This window comes from Drosophila tropicalis, unplaced genomic scaffold, assembly GCF_018151085.1.
Source record: "Drosophila tropicalis isolate 14030-0801.00 unplaced genomic scaffold, ASM1815108v1 contig_463, whole genome shotgun sequence".
NCBI classification, from domain to species: domain Eukaryota; kingdom Metazoa; phylum Arthropoda; class Insecta; order Diptera; family Drosophilidae; genus Drosophila; species Drosophila tropicalis.
The window spans coordinates 1-23,321 of record NW_027172929.1 but is presented as its reverse complement, the minus strand read 5'-3'; the positions used below and the strand labels follow the sequence as shown (position 1 = coordinate 23,321).

At 39.3% G+C, this 23,321-nt stretch overlaps 2 protein-coding genes and 1 long non-coding RNA gene across 4 annotated transcripts in view; 2 read left to right on the top strand and 1 right to left on the bottom strand.

Moving 5' to 3' along the window:
* The window catches only part of LOC137574577 (uncharacterized), a 39,144-nt gene extending 30,026 nt beyond the window's left edge, over positions 1 to 9,118 (top strand). Inside the window, exons 3-4 of the long non-coding RNA XR_011032017.1 lie at positions 8,188 to 8,339; positions 8,437 to 9,118. This is a non-coding gene — a long non-coding RNA (uncharacterized lncRNA). The remainder of the gene's footprint in view (positions 1 to 8,187; positions 8,340 to 8,436) is intronic.
* On the bottom strand, positions 779 to 14,954 carry PVRAP (PVR adaptor protein). 2 transcript variants are annotated; one of them, XM_068286935.1, is made up of 6 exons: positions 14,862 to 14,954; positions 12,146 to 12,964; positions 11,831 to 11,933; positions 2,385 to 2,664; positions 1,903 to 2,252; positions 779 to 1,827 (listed from the first exon to the last, which is right to left on the bottom strand). In XM_068286935.1, the coding sequence occupies exons 2-6, from the start codon at positions 12,586 to 12,588 to the stop codon at positions 1,606 to 1,608; spliced, it is 1,398 nt and encodes a 465-aa protein (XP_068143036.1). In that variant the 5' UTR covers positions 12,589 to 12,964; positions 14,862 to 14,954; the 3' UTR covers positions 779 to 1,605. The 2 variants fall into 2 exon arrangements, with proteins under 2 accessions (XP_068143036.1, XP_068143037.1); XM_068286936.1 differs by lacking the exon at positions 12,146 to 12,964 and having other exon boundaries at positions 14,862 to 14,951.
* A 7,442-nt stretch (positions 14,955 to 22,396) lies between these two features.
* On the top strand, positions 22,397 to 23,176 carry LOC137574697 (serine protease 1-like). The gene has a single exon (XM_068287101.1). The coding sequence runs from the start codon at positions 22,397 to 22,399 to the stop codon at positions 23,174 to 23,176; it is 780 nt and encodes a 259-aa protein (XP_068143202.1).
* The last annotated feature ends 145 nt before the right edge of the window (positions 23,177 to 23,321 follow it).

Sequence of the window (23,321 nt, the reverse complement as noted above, 5' to 3'; positions counted from 1 at the left end):
GTGTGGACTTAAAGTTTAAAGTTAAAATAATCAATGAATACCAAATTTACTTTCTTATTTTGCAATCAATGAACCTGTGAGCAAACCGACAAATTGAGCAATCAATTTCAAATCTTAACTTTATGTCCCTTTTTCTTCTATCAAATTTTCAAACCTAGAATATAGTTTTTGGACATATTTTTGTCCCCCTTTTGACTTCTTAATGATTCCATAACGATATGATGAAAAGGTTTTCTTTCAATACTCTGAACGGATGAAGTTGGTCCTGCCTCTGGGTTCATTTCATGTGGGTTATTTTTTATTTTAAAGCCTTAAAAACTGTGTCGCTATTTTCTCCGTTCACTATAATTAACGTGTGAAAATTTATTTGATTGTGCAGCTGCCGCAGCCTTTGCACATTTGCATAATGAGCCCATGAGAAAATTGATTATTATTACTCGTTAGTCCCATATTATTATTATGATTTACCATTACCTCCCCAATACACTCAAACGCACACACAGACAGAGACAGAGACACGCATCGTGCTCTTGCTTTTTTTTTTATATAAATTAAACAACTTTATTTACTCAATTATGTTTACGGTGAGTGAGTGAATTATTTACATATTCTTTGCTTTTGTTTTTGGTTTTTGTGTTTTTTTTTTTTGTTTTCTTTTTTTTTATTTTTTTATTAGGTTTTATTTGCTTAAATTTAAAAAATTGTTTGCAGTTTATGTATATGTAGATCATAATAATATTATTCACTTTAATGCTTAACAATTGAAGCGGCAACAACATTTAACATAGATTTTTCTTTAATTTTGCTTATTTATTTAATTAGATATATCGAATTTTTTATACTTATGAAAATGTTTGCTTTACTCAAGGTTTTGCAGTTTGAAAATGTGTGCTAAGAGTCAGGCAATTGCAAACTATACGACTTGTTTCGGTTCGTATGGGTAACCCGTTCCAATGCACTGCTAAGAATATTTCACATTTAAAATTAATTCTTTGTTTTCTGATTTAATAGAATTTAGTTTGAAGAAAAGCAATTGTTGGTGGATGTCTTTGTTGTTTTCTTGTATTCGATGATAATGTCGAAATGTTGCTTTACATAATCTGCTGATTCAGTTTTGTTCGGACATTTCAGACGAATCGAAATTCAGTGAGAGAAATCTACTGAAATCCCTTCATTTATGGCATAACCCAAGTAACTTGATTAGAAATGGGCAAACTAATCTATCTGATATTCCAACGACACGAAACGCTCTTTTTTCACAAACTCTGATAGAATCTGCTTACCTTTTTCATAACTCCATCTATATCTATATATTTTTTGACTTTCTTCCTCTTTGTCTTTAGCTTTCATGTTCTGAAAGTAAAAAAAAAATGATATCAACTAAACTAAACTATAAATACTTTCACCATTTATCAGCTAGGCGTTTCATTTGCAGTGTGTGTGTGTTTGTTTTTTCTTTCTTTTTGTTCTATTTTTGAGAGAGTATCACAATTTTATTTTGTTTTACATATACATAGTTAGAGTAAATATTTGAAGCAAAATTATTTCGCTTTTTTTTTTTTTTTTTTTTTGGTTTGCAATTTTGTGCTACAAGTTTAATACATATTACTGTGGTTGCTGCTGTTGCTGTTCAGTTTCCAGATTCTTAGCTCTTAGATATTTCAAAAGCATTTGCAGTGAATCGTAGGTATCAAAGTCATCTAAATTACGGCGCGACGAGGACATATTGGTGGGACGTGGCATGGCCAAAGGGACGGGCAATAGTTCGGGCATAACCGAATGGTGAGTGATCAACGCCTTCAAACTGGAGAATTCCTTGCGAAAACCCTACAAAAATTGTTTACAATCTAAGTTAATAAACTGGCCAGAGGTAGCATTCCTCTCGCTCTCTCTCTATCTCACCTTAATTTTATAGCCTCGTGGGGAACGTAATATGATATAGTTGGCTATCTTGGGTCCTGGTGGTGAGGGTACACGTAAGGTCAGAGCATAACATCCCGGCTTGGAGCTACTCTTTCGTACTAGAAATGCTCCGGGACTTTTGCTTTGCAACACTTCGATGGCAATGTCTCGCGATATGCCAGCCTGATACCAACAGGCATCCTTAAGATCAGCTTCCTCTTCCTCATCGGTTGCCGTATTGCAATGAGTATTGGCTAAGCTGTTGCTACGCTGAGCGGTGGCTCCTGTTCCCGATGCTAAAGCATTATTTATTCTCAAGCGATTGGCAAAAATTTTGGGACTTGAATTGGCTGCAAACATAATGAGCCAATAGTGGTAAAAACAATTTAAGAATTAAAATAGTTAGGCACGGGTTTACCATTATGGTAATCAGCTATGTATAAAGTTAGTTTCACTCGTCGAGGTCACCAATTAGAACTTACCGCTACTAGTCTCTCGGAGATAACGTTTCTTAAGATTGAATTCATTATTATCATTCAAATTGACATTGTCCAGCATGGGAATGGCTGTCAAGGACTGGCGACATGAATCACCAAATTTGCTATCAATATAGGAGTCCTCATTGATATAACCGTTCGAGTACATGGGATGGCTTTCCTCGTTCTTCAACTGCAGCAATGCAGCGCTTAAGGGCATTACATTGGCCACCAATGGGCGTGACTCCTCGTTGTGACGTAGTAGACCCATGGTTAGACGTTTGACCTGTGAATAGACAGATAAAAGAGAGAAGACTTTAAAGTTATAGCCGCCTGAATCCCAACTCAAAAAGAACGGCAACGAAAAAAAAGGATAACTGAGGCGTTCAAGTGGCAAGAAAATTAACTACAATTTAAACACCTTGTAAGCCGACTAGGATCAGCAACATCCTTGAATATGGGCGTGGGCGTGGGGCGTGCCCGGCAGCCACAGACGAAGCAAAAAAAGAATTTATTACTAAAAACCGCAACGAGACAAAAAAGAAAAAAAAATTAAAAAGGGAAAAAAAAAACGGTAGACCGAAAAAGTGGAAAAAATTTAGCTGACAAAAAGAGCAACTGAAACTTTTTTTCGGCCTGCACACTTAAACAGGAAGCGGATGCTTGGACTAGGAATTACTAGAGACATGGAGAGCAGGCAATGCTGCTACAGCAAAGATGGAGGCGCTGATGGAGGCGGCAGAAGAGCAGCGCAAAGTGCACAAAAGAAGAGGCTGGCGCATAAATTCGTGGCAGACTCACATTGCAACCGAGAAGCACGCGGCGAATTTCTAAAAATGTTGCATAGCCAAAATGGCCAGGCGTCGGATGCGGCGGAAGTGGCGTGCTAAGCGGAAATGTGCCGCAGGACCAAGGACCAACTACAGACAAAATGGCAAAGAGAGAGTAAAAAAAAAAAAAAAAAAAAACAGAAAACTAAGTAGAACAAGCGAGCACATTGCCCAGGCATGAGAAATCGACTAGGAAAATTACCATTACATGAAAAATGTAATAGAAAATGTCAACTGCGGATCCATATATTCATAGGCTTCTCTTTAACTGAGAGCATTCCCTATTGGGTGCAATATTACTTCTGGATAACCAATTAAACATCTTTTCTCTATGAGAATACGCTTCGATGGAACGAGCATACCCTGCATTTGATGTATACTCTTTGAGCGGTATCAAAAGGCAGTAATGGCGATAATTCAGATGCACTTGTGCGCGCATGTTAAGATCGTGTTTCCCTTTGCCTCGTTTTTCGGGGTCAGTGGCTTTGAAAAAGTCTGGCCCAGCTCTGGTACAATGGATGTCTAGCTGAAAGTAGACTACAGTCTAGCTTTCCCTAACCTAAACCGTCATTCGTCCTTAGTCCCCCGTCCTCCGTCCGCCATCCGCCGTTTCTCGTCCTTGTTGTGTTTGCCTGTGGCTATACTATGTTCAACGCCTTACCATCACCACCAACACCCCATCATCCCATCATCCCATCACCTCACTTCACCTCACCTCAGCGCCCTTGCTCTCTTTTGGCATAATTTAAGGCGACATTGACAATGAGAATGGCGGTAAAGGCAGCAGCAGCAGCAGCAGCGGCAGCGGCAGCTTTTCTACCTGACTAAAAAAGAGAGCGTAGAAAGCTGTTAGGAAAGCGGAGCGAAGGCGAAGAGCCTGCTGACAGCAATTGTTTGCCCGTTTTGCTGCATAATTTAAAAAGAACGCTGCATACTTTTAGGCTGCTTACAGCAGCAGGAACATTGTTTGCATATTTCACGGCGCATTGCACAGAGATTTGTACTACAGGCTTTCGTTTTTCTTTTTTTGGTTTAGGGTGGTTTGCCCGAAGAGTGTGGCGGAGTTCATTTCTTTTGTATTTGTTATGTGTTGTGTTGTTGTGTGTGTGTGTTCTGTTGGTTTTGGAAAGGAAAGGAAATGAGGCATGATTAAGGTTTCTCAGTGCTTTGTGGCGAATTTTTTGGAGGCGGAACTTCTCTTGTGGCCTCGCCTTCTATTGTGATGTTTAGCATTACTCTCCTTTATTTGTTGTTTTTTTTTTTTCTGCTATAATTCAAATCTGCTGCCATGTACTAATTGCCTTGTTCTTCGTCCTTGTTTTACGTTTTTAATGAACTACTTGGCCAGTTGGACATTATTACCAGATGTTGCCAGTGGTGGGGAAGGGGATAGGGGGGGATAGGAGAAATATGAGTTGTAGAATGAGTGCAGGAGCACGAATGGCCAAAAGGCCGGACTGGATCCTACGTGCTTAGCAAAAATATCAACAAAATGCTCAACATTTATGCAAATTTAATAAACTGGCACGCTTAAGGGGAGGCCCATACACACACAAACCCAAAAAACCTCAAACCAAAAGGCTGAGGCATAAGTCAAATAAGTTTAAATCAAACATGCAAACATGCTGTACTTTATGGATGTGAGCGTGAGTCCCTTCGAAGTCGATGTAACAAATTTTTATGTCATCTCCCAAAAACTGTCTCAGAATTAAAAAGAAATGAATGAACTATAACTTTTTAAGTTCTACACCTTTGAAAATGTGAAAGCTTTCTTCAAGGTGAAAGTGCACTAATCTAAAGAATATTTGGTGACCCCGACGTTCATTGATGGTTATAAACGTTTGGGTAATCAAATAACTAAGAAGGTTTTATATATCTCAGTCAATACTCAAAACGATGACTACAGTCTTTTAATAGTTTAGTAATTTGCACATCTGGAATCTTATGAAATATTTGGTGACCCCGACGATTTACGAATTTAAGCCAATATTGTTATTAATTCAACACCGTTGGCAAGCGTGTGGAATCACGATGTCATCCCTAGTGTGTATAGCATATAATTTATGGCATTTTGTAGCCGGAAAACATTTTGCATATGTATATACATATATATATATATACATGTGTGTATAAATTTTGTACTCATGTCATATCATGGATACACTGGTTGAAGTAGGCGTGACGCATCTCCGGCCACATACAGCCACACCCACTCAAATACACACACACCCATATAGCCCATACCCTACACAGACATCATATGGCTGAACTGTCGCTCAATGTCAGGATGAGAAGGATATATCCTTTGCCACGTTGCCAGTTGCAGTTGCTAAACAAACATTTAGCGGGGCAACCAGTCAACAGTTTCAGTCGATGCATCAACGCCAGAACCAGAGAACAGAGCCAGAGCCCAAACTGGAACCCAGACCCTGTACTGTAGAGTCGAGCCAAGAATCGAGTGATTTCCGGGCAGTCGAAAGAGCGAGTGGGGCAAGTGAGGTAGATTCTTGTTATGCGGGCGACGTACCAAAAACTGCATAATGTGGCATCACATTTGTCTTTTGACTCTAGCTTCTCGTTTTTGGCTCTTTGCTCTGCTCTCTTCTTGGTCGCATGTGCTCGATGCCGCCGCTGCTTCTGCTTTATTTTGCTTATCTGAAATTGAATCAGTCAACCAAGCAGACGATGACGACGATGTTGCCTCTGGGCCACAATTAGAGGGAAGTAGGATACCCTGCCGCCTGCCGTCACCTTCCACCTTCTCTTCACCATCATCATCAACATCATCGTGGTGGTTCTTCTGCCTGCTGCTGCCTATCAAAAAATTAATTTGCTTATCGCCCTCTGCAACCGGCAAGAGAATGATGTTATTGACAGCCAGAGGGGCGGCCATAGGGTGCAAAGGCATGGCGGCGGGGCGACACAGACAGGCCCCGAAACAACATACAATATTGAAAAACTATGCAAAACGACAAAACAAAGAACCAGAAGGAGGGCAGAAATCCTGATGGAATGAGGGAAAGGATAAGCTTCTCCTCTTACTTTTGTTTTTTGTTGCTCATCGTGCCAGGCTGCCGCCTGCGTGTTATGTTTATAGCAAAAATTGATTTATTGACAAAACAAGGGCATATGAACAAAATTCATGCCACAAAACCCCAATGCCAATCCCACCCAGCCCTCTATGTGACCCCATCACCATTTCCAATATCAATACGAAAACGAAAGCTTTTCAACCCTTTCTGTTTTTTTTTTTTTTGCTCGTTCGGTTTTTGTTTTTTTGTCAGCATATTGCTGCATGTCCTTGGCAAGCCTGACAAATATTTATGGTTTGCCATTAGATGCCGAAACTGATTGCTTTTTCGCTTTCGATTGTGACCCCTTTCCCACATTCCATGTTATCCAGAGAGAGAGAGAGAGAGAAGAGACACACACACTGAGAAGTGAGAGCATTCAATTTCTCAAAGTGTTTTACGTTTTTTCTTGATGTGTTTTCTTGCCTTTCTTATTCTTCTTCGTGCAACACGGTGGATTCGATCGTAACCTTGATTCAAAGTGTGTATGCCTGTGTGTGTGTGTGTGTGTGGGTGTGTGTATACAATATCCTTCCTACCGTTACCACACATGCATGCATATATCCCATTTGGAGGCCCATTAGTTCACAAAAACGTAATCATCATAATGCTGCTTGCTGCATGAAGACTTCGTGTCGGTGTCGGAATCGGAGTCACAGTCGCATTGCACTCATAAATAAGAGACACACAAATACCTACACTGACAGAAAAATGTTCCAAACCCGAATTTCATCAAGGATCATCATCTTTTCTGAGCTCTAATTTGACCATTTCTTAGCCGATTTGTTAATTTCCATTTTACTAATATTTAGCATAAAAGAGACTTGACTGGTGGATCAGTGTTTCAGGGTGGTTCCCGATGGTCCATATTTTTTGGTCAGTGTACGAATGGGAAATATAACGGATTCGCAGCAACGTCGTGGCTCAGAAGTCTTAACTTCAACTCATATGAATAAACTTTGCACGTACTTATCGCATAGACTATATGCTCGACTGAGCACAGCTGCCAGTCCCTCTCTCTCTCTCTCCCATTCTCTTTCTCTCTCACATTTTCTCTATGGACGATGTATTGTATGTATGAATATTTAAGGCGTCAAAATTTATGAAAACAACGTGCCTTCAGCCTCAACTCAAGTGAACTGAACTCGGTTTCTTCTACGATGAAAATGGAAAAAGGCTAAAGTTTTTGCATTCGCAAACTTTTTGTTGGTTCAAATGCCGCCAAGGACCAACCGAACGAACTCACGTGACACACACAAAGTATGAGAAGTGAAAAGGGAAAGGGGGCGGGGTTTTGAGGGGTGCAGCAAAACATTTGATAAACATTTGGAGCATCCTACGTGTTATGACGAACAAAAGACACTACAACAACAACAATAAGAGCAGCAGCAGCAGCTACAAAGAACAACGAAAGAATCAGCCAGCAAATGGACTGTAAGCTTTAAGGGGTTAAGACCCCAAAAAGGGAAAAAAGTTTCGGCAAGTTTTTCCCTCGTTTCTCCCCATATTTTTTTCTTTGCTCCTTTTAACCATAATTCGGCAAATTGCCAAAGAGCAATAAATGTGCTTGAAGTTTTCTCGCTGACGCCGCCGCCGCCGCTGCCGCTGCCGCACCCTTATCAAAGTCAAAGCCGACAAAAACCTAATAAACTACAAGCGAAAATGTAAAAAATTCTTCAATCGCTGCTACGATGGTCATAGGTTTTGATGAGCTCATCAATGCAAACGAAAGCAGAAGTTTACCCTCTTTTCAGTTTACAAAAACCTATTAACCATCACTTTATTTAATCGACAATCCAAGTAATTTCATTCATAATTCATAAAAGTCTCGCTCGCCCTGCGACTCCAGAAGTATCCTAGTCCTTTTTAAAGATTTCTCACTATTAATTTCGAAATATATTTATTTAGGTTCCATGTGGATGGACTCGATAAGAGTGCGTGGGTTAAAAAAATGGCAATTTGAATTTAGTACCCTTTGTTGCTCAGCGAAGAGGTCTCGCAGGACTATCAGAATGATGATTACTAAGACTTATTTGCCATAACAATTATTCTGATTACAGGTGAGGAGTTGTCCAACTTATACATACAGTTTTCAAATGGTCCTTATTACCCAAAAGTATTTATCTAATATTTTTGTAACCTTTTATTGCATTACAGATTCGAAACATGGGAGCTCCAAACAAAGAAGTCCTTTCTCACTTCACACTCACAAAGCGGGTCTTCAAGAACTATTAAACACCCTGTGTGTTATTGAAATAGATAAATCGTAAAGAGATCGATTAATTTTTTTATGGTTTCCATAACTTTTCCGAAAATATCCTTTTCTTTAGCTTTTAAAAGGACATAACAGGACCTGGCGATGTCAATTTGCGCGCATGAACAAGGACCTCTATTTGGCCAAAGGACATCTCCCTCGTTCTTAAAATGACAGAATTACAAGTGCTTTTGTAATCTTGTACACTTGTAATATTTTCCGATTCCCAAATTGAACCAAGTGGCAGAAAAACTGGATAAAACCACAAAATCCTTGATATCTCAGCTCTCCGCAGGACTATCGCCATGTCCTTTGCACCAACTATAGTCCTTGATGATTCGAATCTTTTGACATCAGATTCGTCTTAATCCTTCAAAGGACTCGCCAGATATTCGCCATTTTTCTTTATACAAAAAAGTCCTTTTATATTAGCTACCCGAAGGACATTCCAGGATCTGTTTGTGCCAGTCGAAGCAGTTCATTAAGGACTATCATCTGACCAAAAGACATCCTGATCGTCCTTGAAATGGCTGAGTAATAAGGATATTTCTTGTATTTTTGCGATTTTTGGCCATTTTTCTGACTCTCCCCTTACCAAAATTCAAGCAACATTTTTGGAAGGATATTGAAAATCCTTGAATGCAGTTCGATAGTCCTGATCCTGGAGAACCAGAAAAGGTATGTCCTGTCGAAATCGGATGATGTCCTGCGAAGTTATAAGCTCGAGAAAATAATCCTTTTTTCGTTTTTTAGCTCTAAAATCCACAAATCCTGCCGCAGGACGAAAGGACATGGCTTCTCGAGATGTCCTTGATGATCTCCACATATTGGCATGAAAAAAAGTTGGGGTCATCTAAGGATGAAGGACATGAAAGATTTTGAAAAGGTCCTTGTTCTCAATTATTCGAAGGACATTCAAGGACCTGAGAATGTAAATCGATGCACATGGTAAAAGGAGCTTCCTCACGCCAAAAGACATTCCTCTCGTCCTTAAAATGACCGAGTTATGAGCAGTTTTCTGAATTTTGGACTTCTAATTTTTTCCAAGTCCCAAATTGAAGCAAAGGACAAAAAAATCTGAGGAAAACTACAAAATCCTTAATATCTCCGCTATCCGAAGGACTACAGCCATGTCCTTTGCACCAACTATAGTCCTTGATGATTCGAATCTTTTGACATCAGATTCGTCCTGATCCTTCAAAGGACTCGCAAGATATTTGCCTTTTTTCGTCAAACACAAAAGTCCTTTTATCTCAGCTCCCAAAAGGACATTCCAGGATCTGATAGTGTCAGTCGATGCGGATCACCAAGGACTACAATGTGACCAAAGGACATCCTGATCGTCCTTGAAATGGCTGAGTAACAAGGATATTTCTTGTATTTTTGCGATTTTTGGCCATTTTTCTGACTCTCCCCCTTACCAAAATTCAAGCAACATTTTTGGAAGGATATTGAAAATCCTTGAATGCAGTTCGATAGTCCTGATCCTGGAGAACCAGAAAAGGTATGTCCTGTCGAATTCGGTCAATGTCCTACGAAGTTATAAGCTCGAGAAAATAATCCTTGTTTCGTTTTTTAGCTCTAAAATCCACAAATCCTGCCGCAGGACGAAAGGACAAAGCTACATTTGATGTCCTTGATGATCTCCACATATTGGCATGAAAAAAGTTGGGGTCATCTAAAGATGAAGGACATGAAAGATTCTGAAAAGGTCCTTGTTCTCAGCTATTCGAAGGACATTCAAGGACCTTGTGATCTCAGTCGATGCGGACTAAAAAGCACTTTCATCTGGCCAAAGCACATCAGAATTATCCTTAAAATAGCCGAGTTATAAGCAGTTTTCTGATTTTTGTACTTGTAATATTTTAGTGAACATTTTATATTGCATACTTTTTGGGGTTAATAATATGAATTTTTAAAAAGTGTTGCCTACTTATTTGGGTTAAAAAGGAATTATCGAATATTTCGCATGTCCTTTGATGAATCAGGACGAAAGTGGTGTCAAACGAATCCTTTCATCAAGGACAATAATCTGTAAAAATTACATCCCGATAATCCTGCGAGGAGCTGAGATATTAAGGAATTTGTGAATTTCCGGTTTTTTGCATACTTTTAGGCGTTTAGGCCTTAAAAGATCTTCGAAAAATTTTTGTTGCATACTTTTAGGCGGTCGGCCTTGTGGGGTACATAAATTAATTTTTGTTGCATACTTTTAGGCGGTCGGCCTTGTGGGGTACAAAAATTAATTTTTGTTGCATACTTTTAGGCGTTTGACCTTGTGCCACTTTGCACACGCTCAAACGCCTAAAAGTATGCAACAAAATTAATTTTTGTACCCCACAAGCTCAAACGCCTAAAAGTATGCAACAAAAATTAATTTTTGTACCCCACAATGCCGACCGCCTAAAAGTATGCAACAAAAATTTTTCGAGGATCTTAAATACGCTCTTTAGCCTAAAAGTATGCAACAAAATCAATAAAATATAAAATCCTTAATATCTCAGCTCCCTGCAGGACTATCGGTATGTCCTTTTAACATATTATCCTTAACGAAAGGATTCGATTGACACAACTTTCGTCCTGATTCATCAAAGGACATGCGAAATATTCGTTAATTCTTTTTAAACCCAAATAAGTAGGCAACACTTTTTTAAAAAATTCATATTATTAACCCCAAAAGTATGCAATATAAAATGTTCACTTAAATATAACAAGTACAAAAATCAGAAAACTGCTGCTATAACTCGGCTGTTTTTGGGATAATCGGGATGTTCTTTGGCCAGATGTAAGTCCTTTTTCATCCCCATCGACTTCTATCACAAGGTCCTGGAATGTCCTTACAAAAGCGGCTAAAAAGGTCCTTCTTAGTCAATTTCATAAACTGCATTCCTAGATGACACCAACTTTTTTTGATGGCAATCTGTAGAGATCATCAAGGACTTTTTTCGGGAAACAAGTCCTTTCGTCCTGAGGCAGAATTTGCGGTTTTTAGAGCTAAAAAACGAAAAAGGATTATTTTATATAGCCCATATTTCGACAGGACATTGACCAATTTGGACAGGACGTACCATTTTTGATCCTTCAGATTCAGAATTATCGATCTGCATCAAAGATTTTCAATATCCTTCCAAAAATTTCGCTCGTATTTTTTCAAGAGGGTCAGAAAATGGCCAAGACAATTTTAATCAAACCAAAAAAGGACCTTGCGAATATTTCAAATTTCCAATAAAACTTGTTTTTTGACATTAAAATAAAAAAAGGTTGTTGCTGTGTGTTTTCTTTTGTTTTACGACTTACCAAGGGTGGTTTATCCGTTAAACGTTTGCAATTATTCAGTTCAGTTGGTGAATTATCCTCATCCGAACTGGGGGTTTGGGCCACCTTCTCATTGTCATTGCAGCTTGAAAAGTGAATAAACCAAACACGATTAATAAATCATATGGAGTTATGATTTTATTTCATCATATTGTGTATATAAAGTGTGTTGATAAGTGTCTGCGACAATGGATATGATTTAAGCAGATGATTGATCCAAACAAAAGGATATTGTAGGAAAGACACATAGAGAAGGATAAAAAGTTCAATGTTAAATTTGCATTCTAAAAAACTTACTTGAAATTTGCCTGTGAAAATAGTTGTAAAGGACGACGACGACCCATTTGTGGTGTAGTTATAATTGTAGATGCTGTTCCTGATCCTATTGCTGTTGTTGTTGTGTTAGTCGTCGCTGTGGCTTTAGTTCTCGTCCTGCTGGCATTATCATTCGATGAGGATCGAAAACGTGAACCGGCTCCAGTTAGTACGGCAGCCAAATTGGCCGCAATGCGATTATCAAATCGATTGAAATACGAATGCGAATGATTTGTTGATGAGGAAGATGAATTTGAATTTGAATTTGAGTTTGAGTTGGTATTGGAATTCGATGTATCTGCTGTGGGTGAGGAGTTATTACTGCTGCTGGCACTGTCCACGCCACCAACACCACCGCCCACACCTCCAACCATTCCTCCTCTCATTCCTCTCTTGTCATAATCCAAATTATTGTTGGTTATCATTGCGGCTTTTGTCGTTGTTGTTGGTGTTGTTGCTGTTGTTGTTGCTATTGGTGCTGCTCCTGCTGCTTCTGGGCATTAACTTTTGTCAGTATTCTTGCTTGAATTATGTGACTACTGGCCTGGCTGGTCGTCGGCGGCATTGGCGGCAGCAGCAGCTTTGGTAATGCGGCATATACATATATGTATATGTATGTATGGTATATGAAAACGCTGCGGGCGGCGGCTTTTTGTCGCACTGCGTGTGACCGACCAGCTAGCGACCGACCACCAACAAACACATTCAAAATCCACCCCCGCGTTTTATTAATTCTTTTTTTGTTGCTGCTGTTTTGCGTTGAATGGGGAGCCGCAGGGAATACTTCACTTGCCTCACTCACTGCAGTCGCGCGCGATTTAAACACACACAGAATTAATTCAAGCGGAAATTGGCAACGCAAAAAGTTTTCGCATTTTGCAAGAGCCCCCCAAAAAGCAGTTATGCAAGAGGGGGGTTGTGGGATTACGAGGAGTTTTGGTATTTGGAATGGAAGAGAAAGGAAAACAAAAATCGAAAGCGTGAAGCATAAACAGAAAAAGCAAATTTCATTTGGTAAAAGACGATATGGATACCAAGAGACGATGGTTGAAGAGGGGAGCATAAAGCATATAGAAAGCGAAAATGCATAAAATGATTGGGAGGGGAAGGTGAAAGGGAGGAAAGGAAGTAGACGGGGTCAGATGGTTATGAATTGAGCGGGACGGGGAACAGAACCGAGGGTGGTGTGTTGTGGGTGGGGTGATGATAGCAAGCCACAAAAATGCACATAAATTGAAAAAAGAGGGTAAAAACAAAAAGATAGAGTAAAAGACACGGCCGAGGGGCGGGAACGATTGAACGATTGGGGATTGAATGTTTTGGGCCAAGGGTTTGCATTTATGACGTCACAGGATTCATAGGATTTGCAGGTTATTCATGATGATGATGATGATGTTTGTTGTTTGTTTGTATGTTGTTGTTGTTATTGTGGTGATTATTGTTGTTGTGACCATGTAATCCCATTACATTTTGGTATGTTGATTCGATTCATGGTGGGGGGTGGTGGTGATTCAGTATAGAGAAATCACCAGTTTTCGAGGTGTATCGAAGAGGGGATGAGGAAGGGTGGGGGGCGTGGCAAGGTAGTTGCATTGGTTGTTGGTCGTGTAAAATTTTCCATTTATTCGATTTTGATTATTGATTTCGTTTAGCCAAAAATTTTACAGTTGAGAACATGTTTCGTGTTCGATTTCACATGCATTTCGTTGTTGCCAATTAGTTGAAACAATTTTTGTTGTTGTTGTTGTTGTTGGTGTGTTGCCAATTGCAGTTCGAATTTCCATGAAAATAGCAAAGAAGATACGAAAAAAAAAAAAAAACAAAAAATGAAAAGAAAACAAAAACAAATTGTTGAAAATATATTAAACTCAATTTTGATGTGTTTTATTTTTTTGTTTGTTTGTTTTGATTGTAATTAAATTTTAACTTTTCACTCTCTACAAGTTAACCCATGTTTGACCAATTTATTAACGCAATTCAATTAATTTTAAAACAACTTGAAAAACTTTACAAATTTTTCAATATTCAGTGATTGATATGGAGGGAAAAAGAGGGAATTTCCCACAGTTTTAAAAGTTTTTATAGAAACTGTCTAGATTTTGATCTCCTTGAAGGTTTCATATAACCTTTAAGCCGAATGTCCTTTGAGTCCTTTTACATAGAAGATCATGAGTAAATTTGAAAAGCAATATCTTTCTGTTGTTGCAATTTTACTTAACTTCTTTTGAATGTCATCAAAATTATAAACAGGACGTTGAATATTGTTCGAAAAAGAGAAATAGAGACTTGGACGTTTAGAAGAATCATGAGTCATTACATTGCAGCAGGCAGAAGGACTTTGGTTACTTAGCTTGGTCCTCGTGTATAACAAACATTGCCAAGTTGAAGATCATTTTCATTTTAGAATTTTCTACTATAAATTTTTTAGACTAAATTCCCTTAAATTATAACGCAAGTTCTTATGATTTTTTATTTATGCTTTTGAAAAATTGGTCAGTCATGGATTAATAATGTGCATTTTGCATTAAATTTAGCAATAGTTTGAAAGTGAAAATTAGTGGGCCAAATTTGATTTTGCCATTTCAATGCCAAATTCAAAGTTTTGTTTTAGTTTAGAGAGCGGAGCGGATTGGAGTGGTAAATGGATTGTTAGTTTTGTGTTTGGTTTTTCGTTTCATCGGTTTCTTTCTCTACTCACATTGCTTCTTCTTCAGCCAGTTTTGGGTCAATCAAATTTTTCATCGAAGCAAAGAGTTAACAGTTGGCTAGATTTCTAATGGCCAAACATGGACTGCAAATAGACAAAAATAGACAAAATATTGGATATATGTATGTATGTATGTTTAGGAGGATAAAGGCAAGGTAAAAGATTTATTTTTAGATTTAATTAAAGCAGATTCTAGTAGAATTTATCCTGATGTTTTTCTATTCCTCTATTCTCTTACCCATAGCTGAACCGGAGACGTTTGTTGTCGTTGCCATAGTCAACACCTCATTAGGTGACTAATCAAGCGTATTCCTTTCCACACACACACACACACACAAACACACACAGTGAGATAGAGAGAGAGAGAGAGAGAGGTTGGAGGAAGTGGAAGAAAAAGGATCCAGTGAAGCCAGAATACAACACAACAGATTAAAGCCCGATTGCATTAAGGAGTAAAATAAACAAAGTGCAGGGAACAGCATGAAAACAACGATAGAGACAGAGAAAGAGAGGAGTGGGGAGCTTGGGAGGAAGAGAGGCCACAAATAAAACGCACAGATTAAAGGATGCCCAAGTGAAATGTCTTCTTAATTACTTCGCAATGAACAGAATACAGAAAAGGAGCAGCAGCAGCAGGCTCCAATGGGGATGGCAGGACGAAGGACGTGAAGTGATTGGGGCAAGGGGTTGGAGTCGACGTAATTGAGAAGTCGAGGCCAGGGCGCAGGAGGATTGACTGAGTTTGAGTTTGAGATTGGGTTGGGCAATCGCTCGTTCGCTAGCTTTCTCTCTCTCTCTCTCTCTCTCTCTCTCTCTGCCTGTCTGTTGGCTTACTTTAAGCGGAAGTAATTTAATTAATTACAAATGAAACGGAAACACGTTGAGCTAAAGCAAACACCAAAGCAGGTCCTGTTCGACCAAAGAAGGATATGCAGCATGTTTTACATATTTCATCTATTGGTTGCGCCTGATGGGAGGCCAAGATTTCGGGGTCCGTCTCATTTTTGGAGGACAACCACAAAAACTAGTCAAGGACTTGGTCGACTCATTTGCATTGCGGTTTTAATTGACAGCGGGGAGAAGCGAGACAGAGAGATAGAGAGCAAGCTAGCGAGTGCGGGAAGATGAGGTAGGAAAAAGGGAGAAAGTCATTATCCTAGAGATAATGAAAACAATTTAACGACTCTCTCGACAATTTGCTCGGGCTTCGCTGCCTTAAACAAATGGAATCCTTTTAACCCAGCCTCTCCCTTTCACTTCTATCTTCCCTTTCCCTCATTTGCACGGCCATTTTCATTTCGTGTCTGTGCAAAATATTTGCAGCTACAATTTTTCATCATTTTTTGTTTTTGTTGTTTTTTTTTTCCCTCCGTTGATGATGAATTCTTGATCCCTTTTCTGTTTGGGACGACAACGAAAGGCAGAGTGGAGGGCAGCTGGCTTAAATATTATTTTAACAAAATGTCTGTGGGTGTGGGCGTGGCATTTTTTAAGCTCTGCTGATGGCTAGTAATTAAATGCTTGACATGCCTTTGAGGGGCTAAAGGGGCGGTAAGGCCGAAGCAGGATTAGCGGAAAGGATTCAAATGGCGGGCACAGCGAGAACTGGCAAGGATGAAGAATCGCAGTCAGAGTCGGAGTCAGAGACAGAGTCCACAAAGTCGGAGTTGGAGTCGGTGGTAAATTAATGCTGATGTTGGCATTATAATTATGGCATGTAGTTAAGGCGATTCCTTTACCCACTCTTGGCTACCTTCAATGCTGCTGTTCGTGTTGTTGTTGTTTTTGTAACTGCTGCAAGTGACAGGTAATGATTGGGAGCAACTCTCATAAACTTGCCTGCCTTTCGGTCAAATGCGCACAAAGGTTAAGAGTGAACAGTTTATTTTGTAATTAACTTGAAATTGATACATACATAGAGAGCGAGGAATGTAAAACTTTTTGCAAAAGGGTTTAATTAGAGCCGCCTTCCCTTTATTCTAACTCACACACACACACACACACACACACACAATCTTTCTCCCCCTGAACTTTAACTCATCTCAGTCTTCAGTTAGGTTCTTTAGATGCTCCTGTAAAGGAATCAACCTGGGACAAGCGATTAGCCTAACTGTCTAAATAATTTCTATCTTAAGACAATAACACTAAAACTTGGATAAACTTGACCAAAAAGGAGATGAAGAAAACGATTCAACTGCAATTCTCAAGTCTCAAAAACTATCAACAAACTTTTGAACGATTTTCCAAATTCATGAATTAACTTTTTTTGGTTTTGAAAGCAGAATACAGAAATTAAATGAAATTGTTGAGGCTAAATAATATAAATACGCAAATAAATAATTGAAAACATTTGCAATTTGGTTTTTAATATCATTTAAATGTTTGTTTCATTTGCTTTAGCATTTGATTTAATTTTATCTTAATATTGTTGTTTGCATATTTCGTTTTCGTTTCTTTGGTTTCTTCTCATTTTGCATAATAAAATCAACAAAAACGAACAGGCGAGGCGGAGCGGCAGAGTGAAGAGAGCGAGAAAGAGGCCTAAACAAAAACATTAACCAAAAACATTTTTACGTAAATGCGAAGTAAACAATTCAGTTAGTTAGAAGGCATATGGGTTGCATAATGCTGGTGCGGGGAGGGGGAGAACGGAGCGAGAGGGGCACAGATACTGACAAATTAAAACAAATCAAAATCATCATATGAGCGAGGCAAGGCAACTGCTGGGAGTCCACCAGCCTTGAGAGCGGAGTGGAGTGGCGAGGCGAGGCGTGGAGGAGTGGTGTGTGGTGTGGAGGAGTCCTTGTAGCGAGGCAAACATAAACAAGCAATTTAACAGGCACTTCTTGAGCCAGCTGGAGCGGGAGTAGTTAGGCACGGGAGTGTGGCAGGGGGTGATGGCTGGCTGGAGATTGGAGGATGGCTCTCTGCCTGGCTGAATGGCAAACAAACGAAGCGTTCAAGCGAAAAAAGCCAGCGGAGGCGGAGCAGTGGGAAAAAAAACCGATGGAGTAGGAGAACAAGCAAAGCGTTTTATGTGTGAACCAAGTGTTCCATGTGTGTGTGTGCCACCGCAGATTTCACACACACACACGGGGACACTGAGGCAGCTGCGGCTCAGCCTTAAAGTATGCCACAAGTTTTTTTTCCTTGCCGGTGCTCCTCTTTTCGCTTTTGGTTTTGCTTTTCGTGTTTTTCTTTCACTTTTTTCCCCCTAACCCGTGTGTGTGTGTGTGTTAATGAAATTTTAATCAAGGCAGAAAAGAGGCGAAGAAAAAACCTATGAAGAATAAGGCAAAGAGTTTGCCGACAAAGTTTTGACTAAAAGTTTTGTGTGAAGCTTCGTTTCTTTTTTTTTTTTTTGAAAGATTTCTCTGTTCCTTTGGCTTCTATCAAATAGCCGCTGGCTTCATTAACCCTTTCACTCTTGGTCCCATTCTCTCATCATCTCTGGCTCTCTGCGTATGTGTGTGTGTGTGTAATAATTTATTTAAAATGCAATTCATTTATGGGGAAAAAGGCATTAATCATTTCTCTTGGCTGCGATAAGACATTTGCGAGTGTCACGTTCACATTGAAACCGCCGCGTCTCCGCCTCCACCTTCACCTTCGCCTATTGCTTTGCCGCTTGCCTGCTTGCTACTGCTGCATTTATTAACAATTTTTGTGTCATAAATAAAATTGAAAAACATTCATAATGTTGAAATGAACACAGAGTTGAATGGTGCGTGAAGGGTGAAGGGGAGAGAGACTCTTGATGGTGGTGAATGGATATGGCGCCTAGCTAATAGATCTACATAAATCGTTTTAGACTCAAATTAGGCAGGCAAAATTTGTGGCATGCATAACCGAAACTGAATTGAAAAGACACGCAGCGCAGAGGTAAATCACCCAACAACAACAACAATGAAATTCTTGTGACCTGGTACTGCCAAAATGACAGCAATAAAACAAACGATAGAAAAGTACAGTGGATACTTAATGCATACACATCTACATATATCAACATTAATTGGCAGACATATAAAAAGTAAATAATATATTGCTTCCCTTTTTGTCTGGGTGAAACATAAACTTTGTCAAATGTTCATTCAACTACTTCTTATCGTAAATGGTTAATTGATTTTAAAGACAATCAGTTAAATCCTTCTATTCGATAATTGGTTAGAAAGATTTCAAGAGAGGTCAGTTAAGGACCTAAACAAAGATCTCACAGGTCAAATAAGTGAGAAAATATTACAATTGCCTTTATTTGATAAAGAATCATTTCAATTGTAACTATGATAGTTACAAATTCCTTTCAAAGTGGAATTTTGACCTTAAAAGGATAATTTAGTAGAGTCAATAAGTAAGAGTCTTTTGAGTTATCCTGCCTTTTGGCATATCCTAATCTACGATTGATGTGACTCTCTTAACTAACTAGTTTGATAGTTCAGTCAGAAGTGTTCTTAAAGAGTTTACTTTTAGTTACTAGCGTGTATTAATTTGACAGTTGAGCACTTATTTTAGTTAATTATATTTCAGCTTTGTCTTCCTTTTTGTTTTCTTTAGCTTCGGGCACACTGTGCTGAGATATAGAAGAAAGATAAATGCAAGTTTGCAGAAGGGGGAAAACCAGAAAACACTTTTACTTACAAGCGTATTTTCGCCTGCGCCTCGACTTCTTCTCCCTCTCTCTTTCTCTGTTTTTTTTTTTGTTTTATTCATATTTCCTGGTTTTTGTTTTTTGTTTTTCTTTTTGCTGTTATTTTGTCAGTTATTTAACATATTTCTTTTGCGGCCTTTTGCCCGCTTTTACCAGAGTTCGCTTTTCCCGCATTTTCCTGCCTTTTTCGCCTGTGGATCTTATGGAATGAATAATGTTCGCTTCGCACGGCAAATAATTATTTCATTTTTGTTGTTCTTGTTTTTTGCCTTTGCTTACTGCCATTTGGCATGCCATTTCTAGGCTTTAAAGGTACAGGGCAATGGCACGCCCACTTTGCTGCCTCCTCCCCCCTTGGCTGGTTGTCGACCAAGTTCATTATGTGAATTTTGAAATTGTTTTCATTTTGTAGCTGCAGGGCAGAAAACAACAACGACAACAACGAATACAACAAAAAAAAAGTGCCAAAAAGGTGTCGAAATGAGCCAAAAACAAAAAAAAGAAAATTCTTGGCTTTTGTTTTTTCCCCAAATTACAGTGAGAGAGAGAAAAAAACGAATGAATAAGGGGAAAAAAAGAATTTCAAGAATTTTAATGAATTTTTTTGTTTTTGTTCAAATGTTTTTAGCAATTAAGCCAAAAGGTTGTTATGATTTCGTCCTTCACAAAAAGAAAGAAAAAACGAACAAACAAACAGAAATCCTGTTAAATATGTGAGCATTATCTGCTATATAGTCAAACGATTTCATGTGGAGGAATATTCAAGGGGACTTTTCTCATCTCGTTTGCTCTTCTCCTTCTAAACTTTAAGAGAAAAAAATGTATTCTTTTAGTTCCCCCGGCAAATTAGCAAATATTCTTAAAGCTGACAAAGTTTCGCTATCTCTCTCCCTCACTGCTTAATAGAAAAACCAAACTATTTGATATGCAACGAAAGAAAGGCGAACGAATAGAAAAAAGAAAAGAAAAACCAGTTGTCTACCTTTTTTCTTTGGACGGCCCCCCAAAGCAATAAATGTTCAAATCAATTGAAACGTTTTGCCAAAGCCTCACACCTAAAACGAAATAAACGAAGTAAGACAGGACAGAATAGGACAGGACTGGGATGACGTACGGTGTTGTGCGGTGCGGTGCGGTGCGGTGAGATGAGATGCGATGCGATGGGACAGGACAGGATAGGACATGCCAGGACAAGTAACAAACCCACATAAATCGAGGTAGAGAATGGTTTTAGCTTAAGGCAGCGATTTGCTAAGCCCAAGACAACAAAATCGATAAGAGAACTGAGAACCAAGAGCCAGAGAACCGATGAGAAGAAAAATGCCAAAAAAAAAAAAAAAAAAACAAAAAAGGGCAAAGAAGACGAGAAAAATGTCAACTTGTTTTGAATGTCGACCAAACTGCAATTGTGTGTGATGAGCTAAAGGAAGGGAAAGAATAAGAAGGCAATGGCAATGGCTACGGCAACGGCAACGAAAACTAGATGCTGAATGCTTTACTCTCTTTCATATCCATGTGCCATTTTTGAGTCCAAGTCCAGGAATCGGCCGGCACAGGCGAAAAAAGCAATAAAACGCAATTCGGTCATAAAAATAGTCGAACGTTTCGAACTACCCCATCGAGATAGATGTGGTGGGGAGGGTGAGGGTGGTATGGGGCAGGGGAGGGGCAGGCAAGCAGTGGCAAATTCTAGACCAGGCCACGAGACGACGATGGGACAACACGACGGCTACAGTATGAAAAAGGAAGGAGACGAGAGGTTTTCTGCCTGCCATGGCAAATTACGAATTTTGCATATTGCTGCCAGTGGCGGCCAGTTTTCTGCCATTTCCCATTTTTGCTTGGGCATTTTCTTCATTCTTCATACCCCTCTTCCGGCCACTAACCACCTCTCCCCTTTTGGGCCCATTAGTCATTTTGGGTAGTTGCTCCTTTCGGTCGGCTTTGGCGTGTCGCCACTTTGCAGGATGAATGACCCCTGGCATAGCTAACATCAGGAGGAGGAAAAGTGAGAGAGCGAGAGAGCAATGAGAAGAGGTGAGGGAGGTAGCGGAAATTGCGCACACGTCGTCAGTTAGCAATTTTGATATAACCGCTTGGCATTTTTCCGAGTCAACTAGTTCGAGTGGACTATTCGCCTCTTCTACAGCTTTTCTTTCTTGCTTATGTTTTTCTTTTCATTTTCACCTCGCACCCCTGGATCCCCTACTCCACACATCGTCTACTAGCACTCGCTACTATCAGATATCGAAAACCATTTGAAATTGGTTAATAGTTCAGTTCAATGGTTCACAGTCATTAGAAGTAAGAGTTATGGGTTCCAATTTCAAACTCTTTTTTTGCCTTTTCCAATTGCGGTTTAGCTTTGTGTTAGATCCAAATGATCCAATCGATATATTTTATAGGTAAACGCTTGCCTACGCCTACTTCATTCTAATCTTATGACATTGAGATTAGATGATTGCGTGTATTTGTTCTAGATTTTGAATTTTGATGCAAATTCTCATTCATTTTGCTTGTTTACTTCTGCTGACTTATCGGACAGTTTAGTTTGGTTTACCCAAGCCCTCCAATGACTCACTTTGACATCATACGATGGTTGTTTGCAGTTATAATAACAAATAATATGTTGAAAATATTTGCATGAAATTAAGTAACTTTTAAACCGCCACTCCTACATTTGATATTTTTTATGGCCTTATCTCTTAACTAAGTTAATTTACCCCAAGCATGCCAAATAATTAAAAAGCGAAAGATAAAGGCAGGTGTTTTTTGTTTCGTTCTTCTCTGAAATTTATGATAACCAATGGCATTTTAACTAAATAAAGAATCTGTGCGATTAGTTCTACTTCAATTAAAAGTTGACGTTTGCTATGTAGACATGTCACACATTTGGTGCTCTTTGGTAAATCTATTGCTATTGGCCCTCAGTGTTTCCGCGGAGAACTCTCAACGGATCACAAATGGCTATGCGGCGGCTGAGGGACAATTTCCGTACGTAGTGGGCCTTGAAATCGATAACAAAGACGCCTCCAGTTGGTGGTGTGGCGGTAGTATAATCGGCCACACGTGGATCTTAACGGCAGCCCATTGCATGGAACGTGCCTCGGGAGTCACTGTTTACTATGGCACTACACAGCGCGTGCAGTCGGCAACAGTGGTTTATATAGATGAGCGAGATATTATCATACATTCGGATTTCGAGACAACTAACATATTGGTTAATGATTTAGCTTTGATACGAACACCATGGATAAGTTTTACACAACTCATACAGAACATTTCATTGCCGATGCCCAAGGATCGGAATCAGACCTATGCCGGTCAATGGGCCAAGGCTGTGGGCTGGGGTCAACTGTCGGATGCGAATACCTTGTTGCCCGATCAATTGCAGTGGCAGGAAATGCCAATAATCGAGCAATGGCAATGCGAACTATATTATGGCCAAGTGGCAGACGGCGTCATCTGTGTGGACACATCGAGCCATCGTTCACCTTGCTGGGGAGACTCTGGCGGTCCACTTGTCATTAATGGTGGCACCAAACTGATTGGCGTCTCTTCTTTTGTACCAACTATGGGCTGTGAAATCGGTAAGCCAGCAGGATATGCAAGGCTAACTGAATATCTCGAGTGGATAGCTAAAAATACGGGTATATACTGAAGTTCAGTTTTATTTTGCATAAAACAATATCCCAATAAAGTTTAGAAACACTTTTCCAATAGCAACATGCTATTTTTTTAAACTTACTTTTCAAATATTACTGCATATTATATATTTGCAATTAACCTGAATTGCAAATATTATT

Excerpts from the sequence above, each read along its gene's own strand:
- PVRAP (XM_068286935.1), bottom strand. The coding sequence starts at position 12,588 with ATGATAACCAACAATAATTTGGATTATGACAAGAGAGGAATGAGAGGA. Across the intron at positions 11,934-12,145 it reads TTTTCACAGGCAAATTTCAA|CTGCAATGACAATGAGAAGG; the intron begins GTAAGTTTTTTA and ends TCACTTTTCAAG. Across the intron at positions 2,665-11,830 it reads TAACGGATAAACCACCCTTG|GTCAAACGTCTAACCATGGG; the intron begins GTAAGTCGTAAA and ends GTCTATTCACAG.
- LOC137574697 (XM_068287101.1), top strand. The coding sequence starts at position 22,397 with ATGTCACACATTTGGTGCTCTTTGGTAAATCTATTGCTATTGGCCCTC.